This window comes from Anarrhichthys ocellatus, unplaced genomic scaffold, assembly GCF_004355925.1.
Source record: "Anarrhichthys ocellatus isolate YVR2014 unplaced genomic scaffold, GSC_Weel_1.0 scaffold62, whole genome shotgun sequence".
NCBI lineage: Eukaryota > Metazoa > Chordata > Actinopteri > Perciformes > Anarhichadidae > Anarrhichthys > Anarrhichthys ocellatus.
Window position 1 is genome coordinate 1,532,977 of NW_022280092.1, and position 21,388 is coordinate 1,554,364.

The window sequence follows — 21,388 nt, forward strand, 5'->3', positions numbered from 1 at the left end:
GTTTTGACGCGCGCGCGCGATTCCCGTCACTGGTAATTCCAGAAATAGGCGTGGCTACCCGGTAAAATAACTACACTGACTTGAACTTCATAACTAACTTTCTTCCAATACTCCTTGCAAACCCTGTTTCATTTCGCTAAAGAATGCGCGACAGACTGCCCGGCGTGTCTCACGATGAGGTAAATAATAACAGTCAATAATGATAGTTTGCTAATATAGAAGATCAAAACAGCTTGCTGTTGTTTTGAGACATGTACAGTTAAGGATATTAACGTCAAACTTCGATGCACGTGTTGGTGAAAGCTACATTTATTGTGTCACAAACAGCAGCACAGTGCTTGGATGTAAGGAATGTAGCAGTTACAGGCTATAGCTTCCGTGGTGGGAAATTGTTTATGTGTGTGTATATACAGTACGTGTGTGTATGTGTTTGTCATGTGTGTTGTTTTTTACCCCCTCAGGCCGTAGAGGCCTGGGTCCAAATGTAATGGCCACACTTGGGTCAAGGTGGCTTCTATCCATCTTGCTGGTCATCGTGCCAAAGTGTTTTGCTCCAGGTAGGTTTATTCAGTGCTATTGCACACGTTACTTTAATACTGTATAAGTTAAATTCCTCCTATCATCAGGTGCCTTTTTGTTTTGTTTAGTGCTTTTGTATGCTTTTACTCCACCGTATCCAGAGGGAAATATTGCCATTTTCACTCCACCATATTTATCAAACAACTATACAATAGTACAAACTTTGCTGCATAAAATTGCACATACAAAATACATGTTCAGCTTAATAAAAAAATAAATAATATAAACTATCCAAGGGTATAAAGCATGTACAATTAGCTCACTTTCAACCAGCTATAACATTGAAATGTTAAAGCGATATCAAGGACTTTATGCAAGCGTTGCTATCACTATTCAAGTAAAAGCTCTTTGTCTTCCACTTCAAAACGTATCTCCAACTAATTATACTGTAGATGATTCATGCCTATGGTTTAATGTGCAGCACATGTTGTGCACGCTGAGCATGTTTATACGAAGGGCTCTATGCAGATCAGGTACCTGTAAGTTTCCTGATTTGTGGACTGAGCCTTTGTGATGTTGTATTACTGCGTTACATTTTGTCTTCAAGAGGAAATGGTGAGGAGGGAAGGGTGCAGTTGGACCCAACCTGATTGAAGTACTCATTTCCTGTTAACATTACAGAAGGGTGCTTTCTTGCAACATGCTGCGGGCAGGCTTTGAATTGATCACCGTGAAAAGTGTAGAGGCTTTTAAGAAATGGGTAAAGGTGTGTAAAAAGGTGTGTGTGTGTGTGTGTGTGTGTGTGTGTGTGTGTGTGTGTGTGTTTGCGGGTGTGGGCCGATTCACAAACATGAAAATGACTCTTTTTTTGTATTTTTCTTGTGGTGAAGATCACTCTCTTCTATCTAAAGCTTTCTGGCGCTTTTTCAGTCTTCTCTCAGATATTCTCTGCTTTGCTATTATTACAATTCAATCTATACGACTAAAACACTCATGAACACTAATAAGAATTTGCATTTCATTTGCACAAGTCAAACTGCTCAATCTTACAGTCAATCACCACTGGATGTTCTGACTAGGATGAGCTTTGGGAGAGATTTTACAGTGCGTTCATTTAGGCTCCTTGTGTTCATCTGTTTCTGTTTTAGCTGTGTGTTTCTTTCTGAATTAGTTTTTGTGACTCCTGGACGTTTGTCACGGTGGGTCAGTACCGTTGCTTTTTGGATTGGATATTTAAGTCTGACACTGACTCTATTGTTTTGGACATTTAAAGAGCTCTTCATACGACGTGTAAAGTGATATTTAAAAAAAAATCCAAACTTTCTCTGACACTGTTATTTTAAAACCAAACTAAAGACCTTACTTTTTACCCGAGCATTTTCTTAACTGAACACACTGTATTTTTACAGTACCCTTGTTTGTATGTATGTATGTGGATATTTATGTGCATGTGTGTACGTATGGACGTTTCTGTTATTTCTTGTTTTGTTTTTATGTAAAGCACTGTGACCTGATTTTGTGTCATGGTGCTATGCAGATATACGTTTTAATTGAATTTGGTGTTTCAGATGTCATGGTTGGAATTCTAAGTTGCCAGTTTATTCGGTTACAACTAACGCAGCCTAATTCAACAGCCATGCAAGAAATCCTACCTTCATGATGTTCACTTTTAGTTGAAACTGTTTTTCTATATACTATAAAAACAGAATCACTTTTGATTTCATCCCTTGCCCTCTGTGTTTCTCCAGCTCCTCCTGCTTCTCCATCTCTTCCTGAGTGCTCCATCCCATGTAATGAGAACAATTGTGAAGCTATACTCTGTAAGTGGGATTCAAGGCTGGACCCTGAGATCCCCACGCACTACAGCCTGCACTGGAAGTCAGCAAATAGCAAGTAAACACAACCAGAAATATTCCTTCATTGTCATCTGACAAACTTTAATAATCTGAAAACTTTGGGAGAAGCCTTCTGAATTTGTTTTACTCCTCATGTCTTGTCTTCCAGGCAGGTGTATGGGATCAATGGGACCAGCACGAGTGGGACTATCGATCGGGAAGACTACATCCATGGGGAGCTTCGTGTTTGGGTCCAAGCTAAGAACCAGCATGGTTCTGCCAAATCTCAGGCTGCTTTGTTCAATACAGCTGATATCAGTGAGTTAGTCCTGCACATTCATCAATACAGACATCACCACGAACGACAATAACAACAGTAATAATAGTATAAGTTGCACTTGATGCCAACAGAAATCACTGCAATGTACCTGTATGATAGTAAAAAGTCGATACTGACTTTAGTGACTCTTGTAATTTATCTTCAAGTGATTGATTTTGATTGAAGTGATATTTCGTTTTAGATTGCTTTTGTGTATCTCTCTCTGTTTCTAGTCAAGCTGCCTCCTCCTACAGCCTCATCAGTCAGAGATCAGGACTCTTTAGAGTTTTTCTGGAATTCCACCTGTGCTGAGCATGAGGATCTCTCTTTGGGTCAATGTGAGGTCCAATATCGGACAGAGGCAGAGCAAGTCTGGCGTGAGGTGTCTGATTTAGGTTTTGTCTTCCACTATTTTCCTTTTCTTCCTCTCAGCACGGTCCACACTCTGTAATGGAGTAAGTTGACTTTGAGAAGAAAGTGCAAAATGTTTCAATTATTGCCCTGAAAAAAACCCTCAAAGGTAATCTTGCAAGAAAAACTGTGTATCATTGATTGTCTTAAGCTTTGTCAACTGAATACATGCTTGTTTTATTTCCCCATTCTACACAGGACAAGGATGTACTCCATGGCAGCTATACAGTCGACAGTCCCCAGCCCGGCACAGTCTATGAATTTCAAGTTCGCTGTTCCTGTGAACGGGGCTTGATGAGTGACTGGAGCGCAATCCACAGTATACGAAGCACAGAGATGGGTGAGTCCTCCAAGTTTATCGTCAGTTAAAAAGCATTTCAGGAATAGTTTGTAACTCTAAAGCTCATTAAATAACATGCATATGTCTTGTTTGTTTAATCCATACAAAAACCCAAGTGTAGATAAGACAATTTGGCATTTGTGATGGGTGGATTTTGTTATTTTTGGAAAGAGCTAGCCGTTTCCATTAGATGCTAAGCTAACCTGCCACTAGATATACAGTATTGTACAGATATTTACCGTTTCAATGTGTACAGTATGGTGACAGTAATTATGTAAAGATGAAACAAAAAGAATAATCCAATTTGCCCCAACAGTATTGTCTTATCCACTAAACAAAATAACCATTTATCTGCTGACATTATGAACCACCAACCTGCACTGGGTCTGATTTGGCCATTAACTCTTTGTTTTTCTAACTTGTTCCCCCCTTGTTCAGCCCCAGATGGAGAGCTGGATGTATGGAGGGATTGTGGGATATCCCAGAAAATCTCTGACTGTGTTGTGACCTGGAAGGTAGGTCAGCACATTACCCCACAACCGTTATTCTCTGACTGAAACCAGAGTCTCACTTTACGCAGACACACGACTCGCTAACCCTCTTCCTTCTCTTCATCCCATCCAGAAGCTTCCTATATCTCAAGCTCGCGGCCTCATTCTGGGATATGAAGTCAGACTGTCTTACAATAACGGCGCCCCGGTGTTGGTGAACATGTCCACAGCTGAGCCAAAGGGCCGGTTGGCCTGTGAAGAGATGCAATGCCACTTTACTTCCTCTCTGAAGGACGTAGCATCAGTCAGCGTGTCTGCCTACAACGCTCGTGGTGCCACAAAGCCTTCTTACCTCGCTCTGCCAACACCAGGTATCAACTGTCATTGAGTCAAAAGTATAAGTAGTAAGTACAGAAAGCTTTGTATCAGAGGCCGTATTCACAAAACACCCGGAGGCTTAAAGCAGCTCCTAACTGGATGGATACGTTTTGTGATCTAAGAGTTATTCAGAAAGCCTTTCAGAGTCAAAAGTAAGAACTTCGAGTTCATCGAGAGTCACTGAGACACGCTCACAATCAGTGAAAGGCTGCAGGTAATCTGCCTCATCACGTCAACGTTTTTTTAAATCTGAGAATTATTCCTCGAAGCAAAAATTGGCTCTTCCGGTTATTAAATGTGAACTTAATAATCACCAAATGGACTAAATGTATCAAGCTGATTTTATGTCCTTCAATATAAAATGTAGAATCATCAAATGATTACTTATGAAATTATAGTTAAAATGATGGACAATAATTATATATATTTTGATCCAATTCTCTAGTTCCTTCCCTTGTATTTCTACTATTGTTGCGGCGTATAAGAACTAACAAAGCACTTCTCTCTTGCTCAGGTGAACATAAAAACGAGCAAGCTATTCGCCTCATGATGAATGAAGAGAACCTCACTGTGTCCTGGGATCCGCCCGCTCAGCTCTCAGACAACCTGAAGGAATATGTGGTGCAATACAAGCAAGCAGGATGTCCTCCAGGCCAAGGATTTGATTGGATCAAAGTGAACAAAAGCCAGACAACAGGAATCTTTGAAGGTCTGTTTGATTTGAATACAACAACACTGTTTAAATATTTCAAACATCTGATTGAGTATAGGCCCAGAAAGTGATGGAGGACATTCATTCAAAGAAACCATCATTCATTGATAATCTGTTATAATACATTTTCAACTTGGAGAATGAATCTTCTTACTTTAAGGTTGGGCTTGTGCTGCCTGTTTTCAAAGTGGCTGTTTAATCTGGTTTGTGTCTCCACCTACAGGTCGATATAAAAAATACACAGCCTACCAAGTGTCACTGTTTACTGTATCAAACAGCAGGAAAGTCCATCATCTTTCACCAGTTATCGTATATTCAGTTCAAGGAAGTAAGTATTAATGCGTTGTTTCTGAGCTATCTTTGAAAAGAATGTTTTACTTCCACTGGCAAACTTCTCATATTAACTGGAATAAACGTGTAACCATCATGTACCTTTCTCTTATCTCTTTTCAGCCCCCTCCAGAGGGCCATCGTTTGAGGTGTCTTCCATCGGTGACACTTATGTGACCCTGTCTTGGGAGTCTATTCCCCTCTCCGAGCAGAACGGGGTGATCCTGTACTACCAAATAGTAGTAGAGAGTGGAGCAGACAGAAAAAACGGTACACAGCAACAATATATAACACAGTTGTAGTACTTACTTTAGGAAACAAAGTAATTGCAAATAACTGTGCGATGGATTGCCATCAAATTTGGTACACACCTCTACTAACTTTGATAAAAGCGAAACTTTTCATCCAGCACCATCAGAAGGTCGGTTTTTGACTGTATACCTGCAAAGCTAATGACATTCCCATCAGCCTCAGCTGTGTGATGATTAGCAAATGTTAGCATGCTAAACTAAAATGGTGAAAACTGCTAAACATCAGCATGTTAGAATTGTTGTTTAAACAGTATGATTGTCATCTTTATACAACATAGTTATAAGACAAGGCGTACCTTCAGAAAATTTTATGAAAAATATATCAATTCAAAATAATTTAGGCAGCATCACCAACATTCTAGAACGTGCACATTGCCACAACAGTTTAACTGGTACATTAAAGCGGCCCATAGATGATCAGTGGCAAAATAGCTTTGTGCTATCTATGAATTAATTAATTAATTAATTTACATTACATAAAATCTTGACATTAGCCTTTACCTCAAAGCTCTCCTTGGCCTAAATGCAGCGTACATATTGCTAAATCAAAATGCACGTGTGAAATCATGATAAATATATCCAAAAGAAATAAAGAAAAGTAGTAACAGGCAAACTAAAGTAATAGAACACTTAATTTGGTTTGTTTCTGTCAGCTGTTCTCTGTTTACTGAACCTCACTCCACACAATTTGTCTCTCCTAGTGTTGTACAATGTGAGTGTATCACCGCAGCGTGACAGTCATACGTTTAAGCTGCTGCATCTCAGTCCTGGACAGCAGTACGAGGTGCGGATCCGAGCTGTGACGCTAGCCGGACCGGGAGAGAATAAAACGGCAGAGTTCAAAACCAAGGACCATGAACCTTTTGGTATTACATCACAAACCTAATTGTTTTCTTGTTGAATGTGATGAGCTCAGGATGAGCTGTATGACAGAGAATTTTAAGAGGTGTAATTTGATATTTCTTACAATACGTGGATTAATCATACTCGCTGAATCAGTTTGTCTCTCTCGTCTCGTTTTTCTCTTTTTCAGCGCACTTAATAGCAGTTGTGCTTGGAATCATTTTGTTGGCCGTGATATGCATGCTTTGTATTTTATACAGGTGAGATAATCATTTAAACATACTTATCTTATAGTTCTGAAGCATCTTGTGCTGTATAGCTGTGATACAGCACGTTTGTTTTGCTTTTTCTTGGTAAATACTTTGACTATTGTTCACTAATCTCTAATAACACTTGAAATACTTTAACAAGCAAAAAAATATAATTTTTCAGTGTTGGGGTGCTAAAACTGTGTACAGTGCAATAATAAAAAAAAGGATATTTAATTCAAATCCTCTCCATGATTGTTGTGGATGTAAACATTGAAGCTAATAATACATCAATGTGCACATTTTTCTTTTTCATTGAACCTGAGGGTTTCTTATGCTTGTTTGTTTTTTACTCATATGTGTCTGCCAGTGCTTGTCGAGAAGAAAACAAAGTATGGTGCCTCAGTGTTTCTCTGACAAAAGTGCCAGATGCCCGCAACAGCCACATTTTCAGACACATGAAGCACCAGGTGAGAGACTGGACTGAAATAACAGCACCTCTTTGTCTTTGTCTCTAATCTCGGAAACAGGATTTACGCTGATTGTTGATGCCATTATTTTGCTTTTCAGCTGGTAACTGCTTATTGCGTTTACAACTACATGCTCACTAATGTAGTCAAGTCCTAGTTTGTTAGTGTGTTTTACCAAAACGACCAAATACATCCCGGGTCTGTGTGTGATCTCTCTGTAGATTAATGACTCCTTGGCTTGGATCTGCATTCCCGTGAATGAGGCGCATCCCAAGATCTCTCTGTTGGAGGTCGTGGAGAAACCCTCCGGCCCTGACGGGTTAACGAGGATAGCGGTCGGAGATGGATGCTCACAGGTGGACTGCCAAGATGATCGGAGGGAGGAAGCTGTCACAGAGGAGTGTCAAAGGACAGACCACAGAGGAAGAGAGGAGTACAGCAAAATGGTTGACTCAGATGAGGAGGGGGACAGGGAAGCTAGCTGGAGTTCATCAGGGGGTTACGAAAAGCACTTCATGCCCACTGCTTTGGAAGTACTGGACAGTTGATGTTTCTCTACGTTGGCTCATGGACGTTCATCTCAGATGTGTGTTTCTTTTAAATGTGCAGAAAATGTTCAATGTGGAAATGTTATTTTCGACAATGACCTCTCTGCAGGACCCAGGAGGGCGACTCAGGTCATTGGAGAGATTTATCTACTAAAGCTTATGACATCTTTCATTTGGCTTACTTTTCTTATTTCAGTGATTACCAATGTTAAGCCTAACTTGTTCGATTTAGTTCACTTTAGTGACAACACAGCCATGCCGGTGGAATATGGTGGAATATGGTGCAGTATGTTCCAAGACAGTCATTCCACAGCCTTAAAAATATTCAAGTAATAATAAACACATGAAGCCACAAAACACCATATATATCTACATTTCACAATATCTAATGTAAAAAGGAAAAAAACGAAACACCTACATGGTTTATATTTTGTACTACCTTGTCATGTCAAGTGTCGATTGTAAAAAGAAATGTCACACAAATACTGAATTATTTACTAAAGGAGAACAGTGTTGAAGTGTTGGATTTATAAGCCGCATTCTTATTAAATATCTGCTGTGCATCGTGTACTAAATTATCCTTTAAACATATTCTTAGCTAATAACTACATTTATAAAATGTAGTACACATTTCATTTAAACTGAAAAAACAGTTGAGGACATTTATCATATTCATCTTGTTTTGATGAGTTGCAACTGATCACTAATATGATAAAAACAAACCACACCCACATCCTGTAGATACTTATATGAATTATAAGTATCACTGTAATGCAATTCAATCCGTACCATTCTTATGTATTTGGTTGTTTGTAGGCCTTTGTGTGTTATTTTCTGTGCCTAATAATTAACCATTATATATTTTTTAAAAGCAAAGGTCCTTCTGTAATCTCGTGTCGTTAGCGAAATGTGTACTGGACGGAAGCCGTCATAGCTCAACTTCAATCGGCGTGCTCATTTGAACAAGAAGAACCGCTACGAAGCACACGGGTGGAGAGCGGCCCAGTACGATAATTCAACTTTCAAGTCAATATTGTACGTATAGTTTTATATACGTTGTACTTTAACCGAACGTTGTAGACATATTTGTCTTCGATCAGACCGCCTCAGCGGGTAAGGTATTCTGATTAAGCGAATTTCGGGCAAGTGTCCGTTACATAGCATTAGCCTAGCTAGTAGCTTTAGCATTAGCATTGTCAGTCAGAAATAGCTTCAAACGGCTTAGCGGCTAACGCCTGGTTGCGAAACGTGTTCATCAAGTTTAGACCCATTACTGGCTGCTAACGACGTGTTAACCGCGATACCTTACGTGGACATTCAGATATTGTCTTATTCCTAAATTATGAGTTGGTACATGGCGGTGTTTTGATAGTTAGATGGCGGTATTTGCCTATTTTCATGCCGGGCACATTGTGACTATCTCCAGCCTGGAGTTGCCGTGTCGACCAGGCCCCGAGCAAAGAAGGGCAACTTTAATAGCAGCGGGATAACGCGTGTAAAGGCATCTCAAATGATTATTAACCAACCGATGAGGTAAATCGTCCACGGATGTTATAATTAAAGTTAACTAACAAGTCTAGTTAAATGTAGTTGCTGTATAAACCACACGGGCCGCTTAACGTTAGCGAGGAGCCGGACATGGAGGCCCTGTTAACATCGCTATATCCGTGACAACTTTTCCTCACACTCCGACCGACCACAATGAGCACGACCCTCTCGGATAAATCGCGAGTTTTCGGACCCCACGCGCAGTACAAACACGGTGTGTTTGAGATTTAAACGAGAGATAGTTCGGCACAAAAGTGTTTCTGTATGTTCTACCAGCGGACCGGGTGGAGTGGGGGTGGGGGTCGGATTAACGTGGAGCGGATAAACCGGGTCACAGGGATTTTAACGGGTCATGTTCTCTTAATGTCCTCGTTTTTTTTTTTTTTTTGTTTTTTGTTTTTTTTTTTGTTTGTTCCACAAGCCGATTTCCAATTATATTTTTAGGTGTTGGCTGCTTAGGCCAACCACTGCAGCGGTTATTTTATCTCTCTAAATACCCCTTAACGTTACCTAACTCTTGAGGGCCCGTGGCCGCCTTCGACCCGCAACATGTGCACCTTCATCCTCCTGCATGTGCCCTTAAGGCTTATTTCCTCTTCAAACATTTGGTACATTGCCTGATTAGGTAAAAGTAACGTCTGCAGATATTTGACATTTAAGATTATTAAAATGCACTTCTTGGGGTATAAAGTCTGCTGGTAGAGAAGTTCTGCAGATAAGTTTAAAAAATGATTTTGCATTAGGAATAGTTGCAGTGTAAGCAGACTTGACTGCATCGAAAGGAGCTTCGTACAAAGTTCTGTACATTGTTTCCTTTCACATTGCGTTGCTATGAATAGCTATGGGTGTGGACTTTGGAGGTGATGCATCCTAAAAAACATCTGACTGCCACTGATGGTGTTTGTATTCATACTGCCTGATCCAGAAACCACCCGCTTACCTATTTGTCCTACATAGTGATCTGTGTAGGGCTACACTGTAAAACATGCATATAACTACGTTAATGTGTGGATTAAATTAATGTTTTTGTTTTTCAGGATGGAGTGGCAGCCAGATGAGCAGGGACTTCAGCAGGTCCTCCAACTGCTCAAAGACTCTCAGTCGCCCAACACAGTCACGCAGAGAGCAGTCCAACAAGTATCCTACCACAGTACAATCTGAGGGTGTGCTTAGGGTAGCTAGGGATAATTATTATTATTTGACTAATGTGATGCATGATTTTAATGCTAGTGCAAAGGGATTTTAATCTGCACCATGCTAATTTATTGCTACTTCTGCCACATTATCAAGTTGGAGTGCTATCCACATTTTAAAGATTTTTACTGTACTAGTCCAGAGTGGAGCGGGTGGCCACTTGTTCATGGATAAATCTCCGATATCTGACACTTGCGTCAGCTGCAAATCCTGGGAAGTCTTTTTAATGTTCCAAGTGTACAATTGCAGAGACAATGCACACATTGTATTAACAAACTACAAAGATGTCTTTGGTTGATGTAAATTCTATTTGGGTGAGCCAGCCATAAATATTGGTGATGTTTAATACACTGGTGATTCCATGTGGAGCTCTGTGTCAATCTTTATATATATTTACAATTAGACCAGTGAAATGGTCCTTAACTGCCACGCTAGAAACTTGAACAACTCAACCAATTCCCCGACTTCAACAACTATCTCATCTTTGTTCTCACGCGACTCAAAACTGAAGGTGAGTCGCTAGATGTGTTTCTCCTCTTTCAGCCGTTTTATAGCGCACCGACGTCATGAATCCACAATGATTAAAGTTCCTCTCATACTCCCCCATACACTTAGAACGCTGAATGAACTGTGTGTCACACTATCTGGCATCTGGACATGATGAAAACCCCAGCTCATTGATTTACAATGATACATAATGTTCCTATATTTTCTGATCCAGATTTGTCAAGGCTCTGTATGATTCATACATTTGATTTGTGTGATATGTGTTTCACAGAGAGAAACCGCGGGTGTGATGAAGGACCACCTGATTTAGTTTATTTAGATTACCGTGAAGATTTGAGCAGAGCCAAACATGATGTACTTTACACTTCAACTTAATAAACCGTAGAGAACAATATAATAAAATGGCACAAACCTGTAAAATACGTTGAGTGGTTGTCTTTGGTTATAGTTAGAATTGATAGGTCTACACAGACATTATTTATGGCCTCTGTTTCTCTCTTAACTTAGTCGTACCTTCCTTCTGTTCACTTCCTCTCCTCAGACGAGCCGACTCGCTCTCTGAGTGGTCTCATACTGAAGAACAATGTTAAGGCCCACTACCAGAACTTCCCCCCGACTGTTGCTGACTTCATCAAGCAGGAATGTCTCAACAACATCGGTGACCCCTCGCCACTCATTCGCGCCACCATCGGTGAGTTTGTTTTGTGGCCATCGTACCTAAGACACCCAGTCCTTTCCCGCCTCTGGAGGTGATGCATAAAACATTAAAAACACCTGATTTCCCGTGAAGGTATTTGTATTCATACTGTCTGATCCAGAGCGACCGCAAAGGCAACCGCTCACGGTCCCGTTAATAACGGATCACTGTCTGACGTTCGGTGTCTCTCCCGCTCCTCCAGGCATCCTGATCACGACCATCTCCTCCAAGGGAGAACTACAAACATGGCCTGAGCTGCTGCCTCAGCTCTGCAACTTGCTCAACTCTGAGGACTACAACACCTGCGAGGTCTGCACTTACCCCGCTCTGCCCATGTTTTTTATGCTATACTAAGAATTACGTGAAGCCACCAAACATCACAATAAGATAGATGCTCGATGTGCCTCACCCAACGGGAGAGGGAGGGAGATGTCACTCTAGCGTAGTTTGTACATGCATCCTGAGTGTTCAGATCCTTTGAAGGACATTTTTATTATTGTATCTACATGTTGTTTTTGATCATTTTAGTTTTTTTAAAATGTTTTAAGTGACACTCGAAACATTTGGAATCTAATTATTTCTTGAGCATCACGTGGGAGAGTTTATCTTTAACATGGAGTCTGACGTTTGAGTCCGTCTGGCATCTGGACATGATGAAAACACCCAGCTCATTGATTTACAATGATACATTATGTTCCTATATTTTCTGATCCAGATTTGTCAAGACTCTGTTGCTCAGTAGTGGTATTTTTTCGCTCTTTTTAAATTGTCATAAACTCATACTTTCATCATAGTTGCGTCTTTTTGACACGTAAAAATATGAGTGATCTATTGACTGAAAACGTTTTTGCATTTGTGGAAATAAAAATCAGCTGAAAAGTGAAGTCTGTTGAATGCACTCAGTACCAGTTGTATTCTCTGATGCAGTCTCACTCTCTCCTCTGTGTTCTTGTATGTTTGCGTTTGATTTGACAGCCTCTCTGTGTATGTCCGTGTCTCAGGGCTCATTTGGAGCACTGCAGAAGATCTGCGAGGATTCGTCGGAGCTGCTGGACAGCGACGCTCTGAACAGACCTCTCAACATTATGATACCAAAATTCCTCCAGTTCTTCAAGCACTGCAGCCCCAAGATTAGGTACGGGAGAGAGAAGAGACTCATTCCGATTGGTTGTGATTATCATCTGGGCGTGATGCAGAATTAACATCTGACTGACCGTGAAGGCGTTCGTATTCATACTGTCTGATCCAGATCATCTGAGCTTCCTGTCACTCTGACGTTTGACTTAAGAGTTAATGGCTAATAAGATTAAATTAGAAATATTCTTCTCACTACGGTGCATTTCTCTCTTGGTGCCTCAGTGTCGCCAATCAGTCAAAAAAAAACAAGTTTTAACGAAACGCGGTGGCACAAAGCCAGATGTTGCTGTTGGTATATTTAAACATTATGTATTTTGGCTCACTAATCCGTCTGTGTGACTCCACTGTTAACATGTGTTGGCTGCAGGTCCCATGCCATCGCCTGTGTGAACCAGTTCATCATCGGCAGAGCCCAGGCCCTGATGGACAACATCGACACCTTCATAGAGGTGAGCTGTGTGTAGTGAGGTGACTTGGACTGTTTCTATAACAGACCACAGAAAGTTGAAAGTCTTTTCAGCTTGTTATTAAACCTTTTACTCAGGTTATATGTATGTGTAGTTAGACTGAAGCTACCAAACATCACAACAAGATAGATGTTTGATGTGCCTCACATGAGCAGATGCAACAGAGCTAACGGGAGAGTGAGGGAGATGTCGGTCTTGAATTGATGTTTTTGATAATTTTTTATTATTTTTTTTAACATTTTAAGTGACACTCGAAACATTTGGAATCTAATTATTTCTCAAGCATCACGTGGGAGAGTTTGTCTTTAACATGGAGTCTGACGTTTGAGTCCGTCTTGCATCTGGACATGATGAAAACACCCAGCTCATTGATTTACAATGATACATTATGTTCCTATATTTTCTGATCCAGATGAGTCATGGCTGTGTGCTAGGTAGTGGTATTTATTGCTCTTTTTAAATTGTCATAAACTCATACTTTTATCATAGTTGCGTCTTTTTGACACGTAAAAATAAGAAAAACAATTTGTCGACTGAAAACGTTTTTGCGTTTGTGGAAATAAAAATCAGCTGAAAAGCGAAGTCATGTTATTTAAATGGTTGGACACATTTAAATAAATCCTTGTCCATCCATTTTTTTTTTTTGTTCATCCCAATTGTCTTTTTTTTTTTTTTTAATTTTTTTTTTTATATAAATACTTTCTTTCTTGTGTCATTTCTCCTCTCTGTCCATCTAGAGCTTGTTTGCGCTGGCAGCAGATGAGGACTCTGAGGTTCGAAAGAACGTGTGCCGAGCCCTGGTCATGCTGCTGGAGGTCCGCATAGACCGCCTCATCCCCCACATGCACAGCATCATCCAGGTAAGTGTTGGACATCTGCTCAACCACCTGTAGGAATTAGATGTGGGAGAACGTGTAGACCGCGTCCTTATTTCTGGCATCTGGACATGATGAAAACACCCAGCTCATTGATTTACAATGATACATAATGTTCCTATATTTTCTGATCCAGATGAGTCGAGGCTCTGTGCTACGATGTTGCAAACTCCATTTGTTTTGGATGTTTCCAATCTGAAACGCGTTCTTTCCTCCTCTCCTGCAGTACATGCTGCAGAGAACCCAGGACCCCGATGAGAACGTGGCCCTGGAGGCCTGCGAGTTCTGGCTGACTTTAGCAGAGCAACCCATCTGTAAGGAGATGCTGTCTGGACACCTGGTGCAGTGAGTAGCATACTAACTACTGATGGGGGGGGAAATGTGCGTTCTGTTTTCCTACTGTGAAAGATGTGGTTGTCTTAATAAAAAATCAACTTTTACGTGAGGTTTGTCGGCTGTTTTAACCAATCAAGTCTCCTCCTCCTCCCCGCTTGATGTAGACTAACGCCTATCCTGGTAAATGGGATGAAGTATTCTGAAATTGACATCATACTATTAAAGGTGAGCTCTTTGTTCTTGTAATCGTTTACGATACCTTTTCATACAGAAATATACCATTTGTGTTATGAGTTAATGTCTTTTGATCATAATGTTCATTTAAGTGTACGGCTGTCCTCAAAAGTTTGACGCTTCATTTTGAGTCCGTCTTGCATCTGGACATGATGAAAACCCCAGCTCATTGATTTACAATGATACATAATGTTCCTATATGTTCTGATCCAGATTTGTCAAGCCTGTGTAGGATTCATATATTTGATTTGTGTAATATGCATTTCAAGCACTAGCTGGTGTTTTGCTACAGGTCCAGACTGAACCTCAGCTTATTTAGGTAATGCTGGTAATCACAGGTTGACCCGGTTAGAGAAAGAGGCTCTGAGAGTGTTCAGACAACTTTGTGTGGCGACATTAGTTTCAATTTTGTTATCGAACTTATTGGAAGTGGTGGACACTTACTGAACACTAGCGGCAAAATAAAACTTGTTTGTCCAGGGGGATGTAGAGGAGGACGAGGCGGTACCAGATAGTGACCAGGACATCAAGCCCCGTTTCCACAAGTCGCGCACCGTCACCCTGCAGCACGAAGGAGGCGAGGACGAGGAGGGCGAGGACAACGACGACGACGATGATGACGACGACGACACGCTGTCGGACTGGAACCTTCGTAAGTGATCGAGAAATGCAGTTACAGAGGAGATGTGGAATAGGATCCTCCTGGCGATACAAGATGGGCATAATGTTACAATCGCCTCTTTCTGTAGGTTGTGTGTTAATTAACAGGTCGGGGTTTAGGAATGACTGGACTCTTTTCTTTTCGATGTAGGGAAGTGTTCCGCTGCAGCACTGGATGTGCTCGCAAACGTGTTCCGCGACGACCTGTTGCCCCACCTCCTGCCGCTCTTGAAAGGCCTGCTCTTCCACCCCGACTGGGTCATCAAGGAGTCTGGCATCCTGGTCCTGGGGGCCATAGCTGAGGGTAAGACTGACGGGACTGGATGTTTCTCAGAAACTACTTGATTTGTTATACGAGCAGCAGTCGTATTGACAGGCTGAGTTTTTTTTTTTTTTTTTTAAGTCCGTCTTGCATCTGGAAAGGATGAAAAACCCAGCTCATTGATTTACAATGATACCTTTTGTTCCTATATTTTCTGATCCAGATTTGTCAAGGCTGTTGCTCAATCGTGGTATTTTTTGCCCTTTTTAATAACTAGTAGTTTCCCCTTGTTGTTCTCTCCTCTCTCCATGCCTCAGGCTGCATGCAGGGCATGGTGCCCTACCTGCCAGAGCTGATGCCCCACCTCATCCAGTGTCTATGCGACAAAAAGGCCCTGGTACGCTCCATTGCCTGCTGGACCCTGAGTCGCTATGCACACTGGGTGGTCTCTCAGCCCCCAGACTCGTACCTCAAACCCCTTATGACGGAGCTTCTTAAACGCATCTTGGACGGCAACAAGAGGGTGCAAGAGGCTGCTTGCAGGTGAGCACATCCGTTCACGTATCGGCCATAGTCTGGCAGAACTACATCGATAGATTAAATATTGACTTGTCCTCCGTCTTGGTTTTCTGTCAGTGCGTTTGCCACCCTGGAGGAGGAGGCGTGCACAGAGCTGGTGCCCTACCTGAGCTTCATCCTGGACACACTGGTGTTTGCCTTTGGGAAGTACCAGCACAAGAATCTCCTCATTCTCTACGATGCCATAGGAACTCTAGCGGACTCAGTGGGCCACCACCTCAATCAGGAAGTAAGTGAATTATATAGACCTGCACTCCCAAGTTTTACCCTAATTGAACTGTAGCTAACAGAATGATCTTTGCTCTTAATTGGATTTAAAGGAACTTGACATTTGTGATTGATATTGTTTCTCAGGAGTACATTCAGAAGTTGATGCCCCCCCTTATTGCCAAGTGGAACGAGCTGAAAGACGAAGACAAGGATCTCTTCCCATTGCTAGAGGTGAGAAGTTGTTTTGAGTGATTTAAAGTAATCACTTAAACATTTTAAGTGACACTCGAAACATTTGGAGTCTCATTATTTCTCAAACATCTCTCGGGAGAGTTTATCTTTAACATGGAGTCTGACTTTTGAGTCCGTCTTGCATCTGGACATGATGAAAACCCCAGCTCATTGATTTACAATGATACATAATGTTCCTATATCTTCTGATCCAGATTTGTCAAGACTCAGTAGTGGTATTTATCTCTCTTTTTAAATTGTCTTAAACTCATACTTTTATCATAGTTGTCTTTTTGACACATAAAAATAAGAGGAAAGATGAAGCTGTGCTTCAGTTTTATTTTCTGATGCAGTCTCACTCAACCCACATTGGGTTTAGAATATCTGAGCTTTTAATATAAATGGCTCTTTCACGCTAAAGAATTGTCGCTTTAAGGAATGTCTAGGGCTGTACCGAATGTTATTTTTTTCTGTCTGTTTTTGACATCCTCACCCTAAAAATTGGGTAAACACCCCAGGCCACACATGTGCGTATGTGTAACTATAATCATCTTTGTTTTTTTCCAGTGTCTGTCGTCTGTAGCTACCGCCCTGCAGAGTGGGTTTCTGCCTTACTGTGAGCCCGTCTATCAGCGCTGTGTCACGCTAGTCCAGAAGACGCTAGCTCAGGCTATGGTGAGCATGCAAACACACACACACACACACACACACAATACAGGTGTTGTGTATTCGGTGATCAATTTTCAGCTGTGCAGAAGAGATGATAAAAGTTCTCCGCCCTGTCCGTACAGATGTACAACCAGCATCCAGACCAGTACGAGGCTCCTGACAAGGACTTCATGATCGTTGCTTTGGATCTGCTGAGCGGCCTGGCGGAGGGTTTGGGGGCTCATGTGGAACAGCTGGTGGCCCGCTCCAACATCATGACTCTGCTTTTCCAATGCATGCAGGTATGAGTGCAGTTTCTTTTTATAGATGGGAGAAAAACTGAGCTATATGTATGCTGTTTCATTTTAATTTAGACGTATTTACAACACTAAGGGGTCTGGTTTGTGTTGCAGGATACTATGCCTGAGGTGAGGCAAAGCTCCTTCGCTCTGCTGGGGGATCTAACCAAGGCGTGCTTCCTCCATGTGAAGCCCTGCATTGGTGAGTGTGCTCAGAGCACTGATTGTGCGATACCTGTTGTAGCCATAGATCGTCAGTGATCGGATGTCATTCTCTGTATTGTAACCTGTGTGTGTGTCCATGTCCTCTCTCCAGCTGAGTTCATGCCCATCCTGGGGCTCAACCTGAACCCAGAGTTTATCTCGGTGTGCAACAACGCCACCTGGGCCATCGGAGAGATCTCCATGCAAATGGGTGAGAAAGCAGGTCACGCTTACTGTCGATGCGTTTTTTGGTTTGCTCCCTGAAAACGAGTGCTTGGTATCTGGATATGATGAAACACCCAGCTCATTGAAACACAATGATACATTTTGTTCCTATATTTTCTGATCCAGATATGGCACACCGCATGTTGCACTAGGTGGCACAGTTGACTTTACACACATGTGTATGAAAACAAACCTCAAATCACATATCCCTATATTTTTGACCAAATACCTCAATATTGTGACTATATTGTCGGGTTGACTATTCCTAAGATTTACACATTCAGATTTTTTGATAATTATCTACAACAGTCTGGTAAGTTCAGTAAATTATATCGCATCACTTAACTGTAATGCAACCTTTAAAACCAGGAAAAGACAACACTTCTGCCATTTATAAAATATTGCAATATCCAAAATCTAAGTCAATATCTAGTCTCGTATCACAATATTGATGTATATTGTGTGAACCCAGTGACATCCTGACAGGCACAAGTGTCAGTCGGTCTCTGCCTCAACTTGATAAGTGTGGCAGCTGTCGTAGGCATCGCATACATCCTGTCAAACAGGTAACCGTAACCTCACAACGAACAGAATGTTGCTCATTCTGCAACAGCAATCATTAAACCAAAAAAAACCCTCCATCTCAGGAAGCCTGTTGTGCAAGTGTCAAGTCGTCATGGGCATTTGAATCTATTTGAACTGTGTTCTTGGTGTTTGTCCAGGTGCGGAGATGCAGCCCTATGTGGGCATGGTTCTGCCACACCTGGTGGAGATCATCAATCGGCCCAACACACCCAAGACTTTACTGGAAAACACAGGTACCCAAACCGTCGCACATACTTTGTTGTCTGTACACATTGGAACATGCGTTTTAAAGATGGGAGTGTCTGTGGAAATGTATGGTGAATTGTTTTGTGTTTGTCTCCCTGTGTGCAGCCATTACGATTGGCCGACTGGGTTACGTCTGCCCCCAAGAAGTTGCCCCACAGCTGCAGCAATTCATTCGACCATGGTGAGGTTATCATACTGGTATTATGAAATATACCCTTATTGATTTAATATAAGATGTTTTTATGGACATGATGAAAACCCCAGCTCATTGATTTACAATGATACATAATGTTCCTATATTTTCTGATCCAGATTTGTCAAGACTCTGTTGCTCAGTAGTGGTATGAAGATGCTGACCAAACTAATGAATTAATACGTTCCACTTTTGTCTCGTCGTTGCGTCTCTTCCCAGGTGCACGTCGTTGAGGAATATCAGAGATAATGAGGAGAAGGACTCGGCCTTCAGGGGAATCTGTGTGATGATCGGCGTCAACCCTGCAGGAGTGGTGCAGGTGAGGTGATCCACTCTAACGCTGTTGAGGCTACAGGGGATGTTCTGGAGATGATGAAACACCCAGCTCATTGATAAAGCAGTGATACATTTAGTTCCCAAATTAACTTTTCTGATCCAGAGTCGCCCTTGTCACCCTCCTGTGACTTTTTCGTCCCGGGCTCTGAATTTGCTAGTAACGAGTGCCCTTCTCTGTCCAGGACTTCATTTTCTTCTGTGACGCCGTGGCCTCGTGGGTCAACCCCAAGGAAGACCTGAGAGACATGTTTTATAAGGTGAGTGCCTCCATCAGAACAGAAGACCGTTTCACTGACTTCCATCTTGTCGGACACATCGATCTGACGACTGTCATTAAAAATGCTCCTTCACTATGTGCAATGCTTGCTCGCCACACTCCATGATGATCACTTAACAGACATTCGAAATCTGATTTCACGGTGCGGAATATTTTTTTTAAGCCTGAGAAGTGTGTGCAGAGCAGGTGGAGACCATTTTTAAAAAAAATTTGTCAATCTCTCATTTAAGTTGAGCCAAACACTCAATTGCTTAAACCCACTACTTTAAACATTCACACAGATGTTAGTCAGCCGCTGTGATGGGTTTCTGTTTTCTTCTCCCAAGATCTTGCATGGCTTCAAGGACCAGGTAGGAGAAGAGAACTGGCAGCAGTTCTCAGAGCAGTTCCCTCCTCTGTTAAAGGAGCGCCTGTCGGCCTGCTACGGTGTCTAACCCAACCTCCTCCTTGTCCACACAGGACACCAACCTGTTAGGTATGTTCAGCAAACAGGCAATAAATCACACCTTTTTTTTAATACCCTGAACCACTCGTATGACCTCTACATTTACTCCCATGATGTGGTTTTAATCTGTTCATCCTCTTGTTTTGTCTTGTCCCCAGGTTAATGTAGGGGAGGGTAACTGGGGAACTCATTGCACTGCCCAGATCGTGGGGAGAAACCAGAGCTGGAGGGATGTGACTGGCCTTGTGACCCTCCACTCAGCGGATGGCCTCCTTTCCCCCTGTGTGTCTCTCTGAGGGTGGGACGAGGGTGGTGGGTGTGGGAGGGTAAACTGGGGATATACATATACCTCTGGGATTAAACGCCTCACTAAATCCAACACACTCTAAAGTGACTTTCGCCAACAGCACCGCAGGAATCTTAGCTAGGTGAGGGCAAAAAAAAAAAAAAAGGGGGGGGGGGGGGTCCGGCTTCGCCCGCCCCCCCCTCCTCGATTTTGATTATTCTGTTAAAATTGCTGACGGCTGGGAGGGAAGGGGTGGGGGTGGGGGAGGGAGGTGGCAGATAGGTACATTAAAAAAAAAAAAAAGGAATTATCTGAACCAGCATAGGGTGCCACAGTCCCAAACACCACAATGCACGAAGTCCGTAGACTCGCACATGTAGACATGTTGAAACGGGCCGAGGGCAGAGGCTAAACACAAACACACGGGACGCTTTTACTGCGTAACGATGCAGGAAACGTGCACAGATTGTTTGCACCTTTAACGGCGAAATTGCATAAACCATTTGGTGTGCGGACACATGGGTCTTTCTCTTTTCACATGTACATTTAGCTGAAATAATTTTCTTCCTCTTACCTCAGTTTCTGAATTGCTCTCGAATCATAGGTGTCTTTTATTTCGACCCCCCCCCCTCATTTGAGGCAAAAATAAAAGATGCAGTAGGTTCGTCCTCTAAGGTTTTACCACCGCAGTACCAAGTTATTGCATGGCATTTGATCACCTCTTAAGTGACGCATGTTTAAGTGAATGTCTGTCTTGTTGCTTACTTTGTTTATGACATTATTGTCGTCGGTATAGGGAGGCTGCCATAATTTGAAGCTGTCAGGTGCTTGGGTTCGTTTGTCCTCCCGTTCGTGCGTATTGTCTGATCAGTGTCCCTTTAGTTTAAAGGAGGCCGTGTGTGTGTGTGTGTGTGTGTGTGTGTGTGTGTGTGTGTGTGTGTGTGTGTGTGTG

At 42.1% G+C, this 21,388-nt stretch overlaps 2 protein-coding genes and 1 non-coding gene across 3 annotated transcripts; all 3 read left to right on the forward strand.

Moving 5' to 3' along the window:
* Positions 1–66: 66 nt before the first annotated feature.
* On the forward strand, positions 67–8,615 carry il12rb2l (interleukin 12 receptor, beta 2a, like). Its single transcript, XM_031872190.1, has 15 exons — positions 67–179; positions 462–557; positions 2,268–2,412; positions 2,524–2,672; positions 2,907–3,055; positions 3,283–3,424; positions 3,863–3,939; positions 4,049–4,286; positions 4,808–5,002; positions 5,229–5,333; positions 5,459–5,605; positions 6,348–6,512; positions 6,680–6,749; positions 7,108–7,207; positions 7,429–8,615. Exons 2-15 carry the CDS (start codon positions 488–490, stop codon positions 7,753–7,755), a joined length of 2,079 nt encoding a protein of 692 aa, XP_031728050.1. The 5' UTR covers positions 67–179; positions 462–487; the 3' UTR covers positions 7,756–8,615.
* Positions 8,616–8,693: 78 nt separating this feature from the next.
* Positions 8,694–20,601, forward strand: LOC116397053 (transportin-2). The gene is made up of 25 exons (XM_031872189.1): positions 8,694–8,790; positions 10,341–10,440; positions 10,933–11,008; positions 11,546–11,695; positions 11,904–12,010; positions 12,703–12,836; positions 13,206–13,287; positions 14,043–14,165; positions 14,407–14,525; positions 14,681–14,741; positions 15,231–15,402; positions 15,562–15,714; positions 15,990–16,215; positions 16,309–16,480; positions 16,606–16,692; positions 17,260–17,367; positions 17,484–17,642; positions 17,754–17,841; positions 17,956–18,054; positions 18,791–18,886; positions 19,005–19,080; positions 19,312–19,411; positions 19,611–19,685; positions 20,032–20,180; positions 20,309–20,601. Exons 2-24 carry the CDS (start codon positions 10,342–10,344, stop codon positions 20,137–20,139), a joined length of 2,670 nt encoding a protein of 889 aa, XP_031728049.1. The 5' UTR covers positions 8,694–8,790; position 10,341; the 3' UTR covers positions 20,140–20,180; positions 20,309–20,601.
* Positions 10,158–10,228, forward strand: LOC116397136 (small nucleolar RNA SNORD41). The gene has a single exon (XR_004213656.1). It is a non-coding gene; the product is annotated as a small nucleolar RNA SNORD41 (small nucleolar RNA).
* Positions 20,602–21,388: the final 787 nt, after the last annotated feature.

Bases quoted from the DNA above. Each gene is read 5' to 3' on its own strand.
- il12rb2l (XM_031872190.1), top strand. From the start codon at position 488: ATGGCCACACTTGGGTCAAGGTGGCTTCTATCCATCTTGCTGGTCATC. The intron at 3,056-3,282 runs GTGTCTGATTTA...CATTCTACACAG, and splicing joins CAGAGCAAGTCTGGCGTGAG to GACAAGGATGTACTCCATGG. The intron at 5,334-5,458 runs GTAAGTATTAAT...ATCTCTTTTCAG, and splicing joins CGTATATTCAGTTCAAGGAA to CCCCCTCCAGAGGGCCATCG.
- LOC116397053 (XM_031872189.1), top strand. From the start codon at position 10,342: ATGGAGTGGCAGCCAGATGAGCAGGGACTTCAGCAGGTCCTCCAACTG. The intron at 14,526-14,680 runs GTGAGTAGCATA...CGCTTGATGTAG, and splicing joins CTGTCTGGACACCTGGTGCA to ACTAACGCCTATCCTGGTAA. The intron at 15,715-15,989 runs GTAAGACTGACG...TCCATGCCTCAG, and splicing joins CCTGGGGGCCATAGCTGAGG to GCTGCATGCAGGGCATGGTG.